We start from the raw sequence: 11720 nt of genomic DNA, 5'->3' as shown, positions 1-11720 counted from the left end.
CTCCATGAAATACGACAAAGACAAGATTTCATAATGTTGCAAAACACGGCAACAGCGGCAAGGATGTAGCACTTTCTTGTCCTTGATTCCTCAGCCTCTAATGGCCCGCTCCAGGCCTAGCCACGACGATATTCCGCCAAAGTGCGGTCACAATCATCCCAGTCCGGCCATTGACGCTTGAACTGCGTCAATCGATACTAATCAGACCCTCGGTCAGTGGGTCCAAGGCCAATAGTTCTATGTTTTTCCCGCATGGCATTTTTGGACGAGTCAATGGCGGTCCACCCAAGGAAAGCCAAACAAGTATACTTGGTTCATCCGCAGACAGCTTCTCACACCAAACATTCCCGTGGGTAATTAATGGTCTCTTTGATTGTCCTTTCAGGTTTTAACTGTCGCGTCTTTTCTGCACCCATCTAATCCTTGATTTACGCGACTCGTGTATGAACAATCGCCATTTTGGCCGAAATATGTGTTAGGGTTATTGCAGCCTCAAAGCTTCCCTGTCACGGTGTTTCGAAACATGCGAGGCGAGAGGTTGCCTCGAGTCCCTTTAGACTTCATTCGAGGAAAAAGAGGTCACCGTCTTTTTGGACCTCATTCTTTTGCTGAACCTGATATTCGTTTCATACCCGTCTTCAAGAACTTAACAACATGACGTCAATATCTGACGGTCAGTCCCGGATTTTTAATCACTTTCGACCAGAGTGTTGCTACAACTCGTCAGTGCCTTTAACCTTACAGGCAAACCAATCTATTGCATATACAGAATATCAGGCGCGGAAGTCTAAAGGTACATGACAAAATTTGTCTCTTCCCTTAATGCCGTGCTTCACACACTCGCCCTTCTGCAAACATTACAGTCAACCCCTGCGCCCACTGCGCCATCGGAAGATGTCGATCTTGCCAGATGCACCCCAAGAGACGATTTGCACTGTTGTACCTTCTTTTCTACTAGTCCATGCTTTACCGTGTCCGACGGCGTCTGGGGAATATGCTCCATGGATTTGCCGACTCAAGATGCAAAGTCTGATATTTTTGCTTTCGTCACTTCTGAGCTCCAACCTTGGAAAAGGCCCCGCGTCTGCAGTAAGCCGGTGCCGAGCGATCTCCCGACCCTCCCGGTTTTCAAAATCCACGCTTTGGTTTAATTGTGCCCCACCGCTCCATGCAACATTGCTTTCAATAGCATAATCTCACATGGCTAGGGTAGTATTTCCACACAGTACGTACCCATGGTTCGGCGGGAGGCTTGAATTATCGTATGATATCAAATAAACCTTATATCTTTATGGTTCTTGATGAAATCTCGGTCTTTTGTCTGTTTGCAGCACAGTCTCAGACATTGGAGTCTATTCTTGGATGGTCATGCAGTCATTATATCATCTTCTATCTTTGGATTTGCCTTTTGATCTCACATATGTGGAGATTGTGTATGCTTTTAGCCAATTGCTTCCTCTGCACTATTAGGATGTATTGGGCAGACGCGCTTCTTGAATAGTTTACGGATACATCTTGCTATATTTCGCTCCACTTGGAATAAAACCTCTTAAAACAATGAGGACCAGGCAAGTCTACTACGTCACACGCGCGTTCCAGCACAGGCATAGCCCAGTGCCTTGTGGGAAGGGTCTCCTTGGTCGTGGATATAAAGGCAGACCTCGATCCGCTGTCTGTTGCTTGATTTCAATTCTACTGTGCACCCCTACAAGCATAAATTTCACTCTATAAGAAACAAACCCTCTTTCTTTCCCGAAAAAGTGGTATCTCAAATCAACATGCCTGATACCGAAGACCTTGTTCAAGACGGACCCTACGGCGGCCCCGGAGGCAAAGCCTACGATGCAAGAGGAAAAAGGGTCGTGAATCTTCAAACCTGGAGGGCCAACTACAATAACTACGACGTGCTTGGCGCCATCGAGTTTGGCTTCGAAGACGGTACTTCGAGCGGCCGGATTGGCGGCGGAGACCCGAGTGTTAACTACTACCCGGATCAACCATTTTCTTTCCAGTCTGGTGAGGTCATCAAGAGTATGACTTTCTATGCTGGCGATAATGAGGGGTACTGCGACGGGTTCAAATTTGACACCAATCTTAACCATCATTTCGAAGGTGGTAATACAGAAATTGGAAAACCGAATCCCGTGTCCGCCCTTGGCAACGGCGAATGGGCTGGAGCTACGGGAAGAGATGGCAGCCATGGTGCTGACGCTGTTGTCGATAACATGATTCTGTATTTTAATGACTAACACTACATATGTACTTAGAAAGGGATTTCGCTCGGGTTGTGTCTCATCGTTGTCGTAGTTAGACATGTGAGAAAAAATGCGGCAATCATAGTCTTAATAAGGAGTCCCTAAGATAATCCCAGGGAAACTGGGGAGGGGGGGAGAAAAGGAAGTATTTAGCTAGGAATGTTGATATTTGATAATTTGACAGCACAAGGGGCACTCCGCGTGGTAGTTCTAGAAACCATCATGATGGATGATTTTCACAAACTGTTGACAAGTTCGAGTTACCAGCACCAAACTTGGCCTATAGCTTTCTAGGATTTGTTCTATTTTATAATTATATAAATTCTTTTATTTTTTTATTAGTACTACTTATATTTTTTATTGTAAGAAATAAATTAATTAATAATAAAAGTTTTTATATACTTTTACTAGGTTATTCTCAAAATAGAGAATCTTAATTTTATATTTAAAAATTTATTATGTAAATTGTCATGATTAACCTGTGTAACTGAGTGGTTACTATAACAGAATATCTATACCTTAGTTATAAAATAGTTGTGATATTAATAATTTAGTAGAATCTATATCTTAAATACTTAGACTTTACTATATACTAGAAAGATAAGAATTAGTTTATATTTATATAATACCAGTATTTTAATTCTATATTTAGCTAATTGTTATGGTTAACCCGTGTAACCAAGTGGTTACCGTGACAGAATACCCATACCTTAGTTATGAAATAGTTATAATATTAATAATTTAATAGAATCTATATCTTAAATATCTAAGTCTTGCTATACTTTAAGAAGATAAAGATTAGTTTATATTTATATAATACTAGTACTTTAATTCTATACCTAGTTAACTTTTTTTTTTATAATTCTAATCTTTTTTTTTTAGTTATTTATAGAAGAAAAGTATAGGATATTATTTTAATAATTATATTCTAGAAATAATTTAAAATTAAAAACTTTTTTTATAAATACTAAATCTTCTACTCTAGTTATTTATAATTTATTAATAAAGGACTTTACTATAATATAAGATATTATTAATAAATTTTAAGATTATTAATAACTACAGTAATAAGTTACTAAATTAAGATAAGAGATTTTATAATATAATATTAATTTTATATTAAATTATTAGTAGAAGACTTTATTATCTTTAAATAATTTAAAATCAGATATTAAAATTAAGAATATTTCTAAATTTAAACTATTTTTTAATATCTAGAAGTAATAGGAATAGTTTTATAATTTAAATTATAATTTTTAAAAAATATCTTTTAAATTTAATATTAATTATTAAAAAATTCTTAAAGTTATTAATTATATAAATATTATCTATTAATAAAGATAATACTAATATATTAAAAAATTATCTTTAAAATAAAAAAAACTTATTAATTATTTATAATTTTTTTTTACTAAATAAATTCTTTTTTTTATAAAAAATACTACTATATTTAAACTAGATATAATAAATTAACTTAAATAAATATAATAATAAAATAATTAAAACCTGTATAAGTTTTATACTTATCTTAATATATTAGAATAGTATTTTTTTAAAATAATAAAAAAAAAATAAAGTTTTATTTTCTTTATTAAACTACTCCCTAATTTTAGTTAATATATTAAAAAATATATTTATTAACTATTTAAAGAATATAATAAGATAATATTAGTTATTATTTATTATTAAAATCTATATTTATAATAATATAAATAGAAGTAAGAATAAGAAAATCTAAATATATTATAAAAATAATTCTATTTTAATAAAAAAATATAATAATCTCTAAAATCTTATATTTCTAATTAGACTTAAAAATAATTATATTATTATTTATATAATAATACTAAATATTTTATAAACTAATATTTTAAAAAAAATAAAAAACTTAATTAAATCTAGAGATTATAAACTAAAAAAATTAGTTTAGAAAATTAATTAAAATTAAAGTCTTATCTCTTATCCTAATTTAATTTTTTAAAATAGATATAATTAATAAAGTCTTAATACTTATATAAATATTAAATATTAATAAAATACTTATAAATATAAATACTAGTATTAAATATAATATTATTAATATCTAATTTATATAATATTTTTTTTTATTAAAATCTTATTATAACCTCTAAATTTAAAGATTATTAATAATAGAATAATTTCTAGTTATAAAATATAAAATATCTTTATTAAAATAATTAATTTAAAAAAAAACTTAATAGTAGTTTACTAAATTTTATATAATAATTTATTATAATCTTAATAATATTCTTATTTTATGATTTATAACTACTATTAATAATTATAAAATCTATTTAAGTTTATAAAATAAGATATAGTAATTTAAGTTCTATAATATATAAAAATTATATTTTTAAAAATTTATTAAAATATATTAAAATTATATTTATATATATATCTTAATTAAATTACTAGAGGAGTTATAATTATTTATAAAAAATAAAATATTAAAATATTTATAAAATAATAATATTTTAATAAAACTTTAGGATTTTTAAGATATTTTTTTTAATTAATCTAAAATATTATTTAATTATTATAAAAATAATTATATTATTAATCTTATTAATAATAAAAAACTTTTATTTAATTTTATTTATTTTTTATTAAAAAAAAATTATTAGTTTTAAAGTAATATATTATTAAAAACTTAAAGAATAAAAAAATTTAATTATTTAAAAATCTTATAAAATCTTTTATTTTATTTATATTTAAAAAAAATAGAAATTTATATTTTTATATAAATTATTATAATTTTAATAAAATTATAATTAAAAATTATTATTTTTTTTTATTTATTATAAAAATTTTTAATTATCTTATAAAATATAAATATTTTAATAAAATTAATATATAAAATATTTATTATTAAATTTATATTAAGAAAAAAGATAAATAAAAAATTATATTTTTAAATATATTATAATTATTTTAAATATTTAATTATATTATTTAATCTAATTAATACTTTTATTTTTTTTAAAATTATATTTATTTTATATTATATAATATTCTTAATATTATTTATATTATTTATTTAGATAATATTCTTATCTTTTTAATAATAAAATTTAAATATATTAAATATATTAAGTAAATTTTAAGTTAATTAAAAAAAAATAAATTTATATATTAAAATTTTAAAGTATTTTTTTTTTAGATTTAAATTAAAATTTTTAATTAGATAATATCTTTTTAAGATATTATTATAAACTTTTAATAAGTAGATATTATTATTTTTTAATTATTATTAAAAAGTTTTTATAAAATATAAGTTTTTCTTAGATTTTATAATTTTTATTAATAATTTATTTATAATTTTTTATTATTTATCTTATCTCTAATTAATTTATTAAAAGATAATTAAAATAATAAAAAACCTAGTTTATATTATTTTATATTTAATAAATAACTAATATTTTATTAATTTATTAATATATTCTAGAGAATATTATTACTTTATTTTTTAATTTTAAATTATTAATCTAAATTAAAATTAATATTTATAAAAAAAGAATAATTAAAATTTTTATATAATTAAAATCTATAAATTAATTTTATATAATTATTATCTAATTAAGAAAATTTATTAAAGTAGAATTAAATTAAATAATTCTAAATTAAAAATTATTTATTATTATTTATTTATTTAAATACTAGTATTAATATCTAGAAAAAGTTTAATATATTATTAAAATTCTATTAGATTATATAAAATTTTAAGTTTTTATAAATTAACTATAATTAAATAAGTATTAAATATATTAATATATAAAATTAATATCTTTATAAAGAGAAAAGATTAGCTAGATATAGAATTAAAATATTAGTATTATATAAATATAGACTAATTCTTATCTTTCTAAAGTATAGTAAGATCTAGATATTTAAGATATAAATTTTATTAAATTATTAATATTATAATTATTTTATAACTAAGATATAGATATTCTATTATAATAATTACTTAATTATATTATTATAATTAACCTATATAATTAAGTAGTTATTATAATAGAATATCTATATCTTAATTATAAAATAATTATAATATTAATAATTTAATAAATTCTATATCTTAAATATCTAGACTTTACTATATTTTAGAAAAATAAGAATTAATTTATATTTATATAATACTAGTACTTTAATTCTATATTTAACTAATTTTTTTTTATAATTCTAATTCTTTTTTTTTAATTATTTAAAAAAAAAAGTATAGGATATTATTTTAATAATTATATTCTAAAAATAATTTAAAGTTAGAAACTTTTTTTATAAATATCAAATTTTTTATTCTAATTATTTATAATTTATTAATAAAGGATTTTATTATAATATAAGATATTATTAATAAACTTTAAGATTATTAATAATTATAATAATAAATTACTAAATTAAAATAAAAAATTTAGTAATATAATATTAATCTTATATTAAATTATTAATAAAAGATTTTATTATTTTTAACTAATTTAAAATTAGATATTAAAATTAAGAATATTTTTTAATTTAAATTATTTTTTTAATATTTAGAAATAATAAGAATAGTTTTATAATTTAAATTATAATTTTTAAAAAATATCTTCTAAATTTAATATTAATTATTAAAAAATTCTTAAAATTATTAGTTATATAAGTATTATTTATTAATAAAAATAATATTAATATCTTAAAAAATTATTTTTAGAATAAAAAAAATTTATTAATTATTTATAATTTTTTTTATTAAATAAATTTTCTTTTTTATAAGAAATATTATTATATTTAAATTAAATATAATAAATTAATTTAAATAAATATAATAATAAAATAATTAAAATTTATATAAATTTTATATTTATCTTAATATACTAGAATAATACTTTTTTAAAATAATAAAAAAAAATAAAATTTTATTTTTTTTATTAAACTACTTCTTAATTTTAGTTAATATATTAAAGAATATATTTATTAATTATCTAAAAAATATAATAAAATAATATTAATTATTATTTATTATTAGAATCTATATTTATAATAATAAAAATAGAAATAAAAATAAAAAAATCTAAATATATTATAAAAATAATTTTATTTTAATAAAGAAATATAACAGTTTCTAAGATTTTATATTTTTAATTAAATTTAAAAATAATTATATTATTATTTATATAATAATATTAAATATCTTATAAACTAGTATTCTAAAAAAAATAAAAAATTTAACTAAATCTAGAAATTATAAACTAAAAAAATTAGTTTAAAAAATTAATTAAAATTAAAATCTTACTTCTTATTCTAATTTAATTTTTTAAAATAAATATAATTAATAAAGTCTTAATATCTATATAAATATTAAATTTTAATAAAATATTTATAAATATAAATACTAGTATTAAATATAATATTATTAATATTTAATTTATATAATATTTTTTTTTATTAAAATCTTATTATAATCTTTAAATTTAAAAATTATTAATAATAAAATAATTTCTAATTATAAAATATAGAATAATCTTATTAAAATAATTAATTTAAAAAAAATTTAATAATAGTTTACTAGATTTTATATAATAATTTATTATAATTTTAATAATATTTTTATTTTATTATCTATAATTATTATTAATAATTATAAAATTTATTTAAATTTATAAAATAAAATATAATAATTTAAGTTTTATAATATATAAAAATTATATTCTTAAAAATTTATTAAAATATATTAAAATTATATTTATATATATATCTTAATTAAGTTACTAGAGAAGTTATAATTATTTATAAAAAATAAAATATTAAAATATTTATAAAATAATAATATTTTAATAAAACTTTAGGATTTTTAAGATATTTTTTTTAATTAATCTAAAATATTATTTAATTATTATAAAAATAATTATATTATTAATTTTATTAATAATAGAAAATTTTTATTTAATTTTATTTATTTTTTATTTAAAAATAAATTATTAGTTTTAAAATAATATATTAATAAAAATTTAAAAAATAAAAAAATTTAATTATTTAAAAATTCTATAAAATCCTTTATTTTATTTATATCTAAAAAAAATAAAAATTTATATTTTTATATAAATTATTATAATCTTAATAAGATTATAATTAAAAATTATTATTTTTTTTTATTTATTATGAAGATTTTTAATTATCTTATAAAATATAAATATTTTAATAAAATTAATATATAAAATATTTATTATTAAATTTATATTAAAAAAAAATAAGTAAAAACTATATCTTAAATATATTATAATTATTTTAAATATTTAATTATATTATTTAATTTAATTAATATTCTTATCTTCTTTTAATATTATATTTATTTTATATTATATAATATTCTTAATATTATTCATATTATTTATATTATTTATTTAAATAATATTCTTATCTTTTTAATAATAAAATTTAATTACATTAAATATATTAAGTAAATTCTAAGTTAATTAAAAAAAGTAGACTTATATATTAAAATTTTAAAACATTTTTTTTTTAGATTTAGATTAAATTTCTAAATTATATAATATCTTTTTAAAATATTATTATAGACTTTTAATAAATAAATACTATTATTTTTTAATTATTATTAAAAAGCTTTTATAAAATATAAATTTTTTTTAAATTTTATAAATTTTATTAATAATTTATTTATAATTTTTTATTACTTATCTTATCTCTAATTAATTTATTAAAAAATAATCAAAATAATAAAAAATCTAGTTTATATTATTTTATACTTAATAAATAATTAATATTTTATTAATTTATTAATATATTCTAGAGAATATTATTATTTTATTTTTTTAATTTTAAATTATTAATTTAAATTAAAATTAATATCTATATAAAAAATAACTAGAATTCTTATATAATTAGAATTTATAAACTAATTTTATATAATTATTATGTAATTAAAAAAATCTATTAAAATAAAATTAAATTAAATAATCTTAAATTAAAAATTATTTATTATTATTTATTTATTTAAATACTAGTATTAATATCTAGAAGAAATTTAGTATATTATTAAAATTTTATTAAATTATATAAATCTTTAAATCTTTATAAATTAATTATAATTAAATAAATATTAAATATATTAATATATAGAATTAATATTCTATAATTTTATTATTAAATATAGATTAGAAAAAACTAATCTTACTAATATCTTATCTAGATTTTTTAAATATAATAAATAATAATTATAATAATAATATTATATAAATATTTTAGATATATTTAATTTATTACTTAATAATATCTAAAAAAAAATCCTAATTTAGATATAATAAAATATCTTTATAAAAAAAACCTAAATCTAATATTTATATAATATTAAGTAGTTCTATAAAATTTATTAATATAAAATTAATTAACTAAATTATAATTTATATATGAGATCTAATCTAAATTATTAAGATTTTAGTAGTAAAATAAATTAGTAAAATTAAAAATATCTATAATAATAAAATTAATAAAAATTTAAAAAGTTTAATTAAGTAATTATAATCTAAGAATTTAAATATTATATAATAAAAAGCTACTATTCTTAAACTAAAAAATTAAAATATTATTATTAATATATTATTATATTTTAAAAAAAGATTATATATATCTAAATTAAATAATTTTTATATAAAAATTCTATAATATTATTATAATAATTTATTAATAAATTATTTTAGAAAAAATAAAATAAAATTATTTATTTAAAGAAAATTCTACTAGATAAATTTATAAAAATATATAAAAAAATATATAATAATATATTTAATCTATTAATATTAAATAATTTCTAGATATTAATTATATAAAAGATTTAAAAATTTATTAATTTTATTATAATTTTAAATTAAAATTATTATAAATTTTATTACTAGACTATTAAAGTTTTATTATTAAAAAACTTAAATTAATTTAATATTTATTATTATTAATTATTTTATAAAATTATATTATTTTTTATTTATATTATATATAATAAATATAAAATAACTAGTTAATATCTTTTATTAGAAAATTAAACTAAAATATAAATTATCTATAAATATAATTATTAATAAAGAATTTATATTTATTAATTAATTTTAATTAGATTTTTACTTCTAAATTAAAATAAAAAAAAATTATTAATAATATTCTATATTTAAATTAATAATTAAATTAAAAAAATAAATTAAATCTTAAAATATTATTTAAGATATTTCATTATAAAAAACTAAAACTACTAAACTAATATATTATCTAAAACTAAATTTATTTATAATAATTATAAAAATATATTAATTAAAATAATTTTTTTTAAAATTTTTATAAATTATATACTAGAGTTTTAATTATAGATTAAAAATAACTTTATAAAAGTAAAAATATTATTTATTATTAAAAAACTAAAAAAATTTAATAATTTTTAAGAAAATTTATATTAAAATTAATAAAAGACTATTAAAAAATAAATAATTTATTATAATAATTATTATAATATCTTATTTTTTAAAAAAAAAATAAAATAATATATATTTTTAAAAAAAATAACTTAGTTAAACTATTTATTAACAATCTAAAATTTAAAGAAATAATTTATAAACTAGTATTTAAATTTATTAGATTATTCTAAATTATAAATATAATTAAAAAATAAATATTTTATTTATATTTATTAATAAAATATAATTATTTATATAATATCTTTTATATATCTTTTTTAAAATCTTAGAAAACTAAGAGAAATAAAACTAAATTATTATTTATATTTAATTTAGATAATAATAATAAGTAGAAAATAAAATAAATATTAAATAATCTAATATTATAAAATAATTAGTTTTATTTTATAAAATAAAAAAAATAATTTTTAGAATATAATTAATAATTATTAGTTAAAAACTTAATAAATATCTTATAAAAATATATAAATTTAAAGAAATAAAATTTAAAAAAAAAATAAATAATAAATAAATTATTATATAATACTTATATAATTTATTTCTAGAATAATTTTAAAATTAAATAATATAATATAAATATTACTAATAATAATCTTTTTATAATTTTTATATTTCTAGATATTAATAATCTAGTACTTAATAATATTTTTTATATAAAAAATAAAAATATAGTAAAATATCGTTATTTTCTTTATAAAATTAAAAAAATATTATATTTAGTAAAATATTTATTAATAATATTAATTTTTTTAGTATATTTTATTATTTTAATTAGATTTAATTATTTAAAATCTTAGCTAGATCCAGTTATTAAAATTATAAATATATATATAATATATATAAAAACTAATAATAAAATAATATAATATAAAATCCAGAATATATAATTATAAAAGAAAATATAAAATAATAATATATTATATTTAATTAAACTATACTTATATTTATTATATAATTTAAAATATAAGTATAATTAATATTTATTTAA

General features: G+C 15.9%; 1 protein-coding gene across 1 annotated transcript; it reads left to right on the top strand.

The window, feature by feature from the left end:
• Window positions 1–1623: 1623 nt before the first annotated feature.
• Window positions 1624–11546, top strand: BO97DRAFT_447207 (uncharacterized protein; the record flags this gene model as incomplete). Its single annotated transcript, XM_025698746.1, has 2 exons — window positions 1624–2233; window positions 11534–11546. Exons 1-2 carry the CDS (start codon window positions 1779–1781, stop codon window positions 11544–11546), a joined length of 468 nt encoding a protein of 155 aa, XP_025546098.1. The 5' UTR covers window positions 1624–1778.
• Window positions 11547–11720: the final 174 nt, after the last annotated feature.

This window comes from Aspergillus homomorphus (genome assembly GCF_003184865.1).
Source record: "Aspergillus homomorphus CBS 101889 unplaced genomic scaffold BO97scaffold_79, whole genome shotgun sequence".
Lineage (NCBI taxonomy): Eukaryota > Fungi > Ascomycota > Eurotiomycetes > Eurotiales > Aspergillaceae > Aspergillus > Aspergillus homomorphus.
Note: the sequence above shows the minus strand (reverse complement) of the source record. Positions and strands in the feature narration are given on the sequence as shown.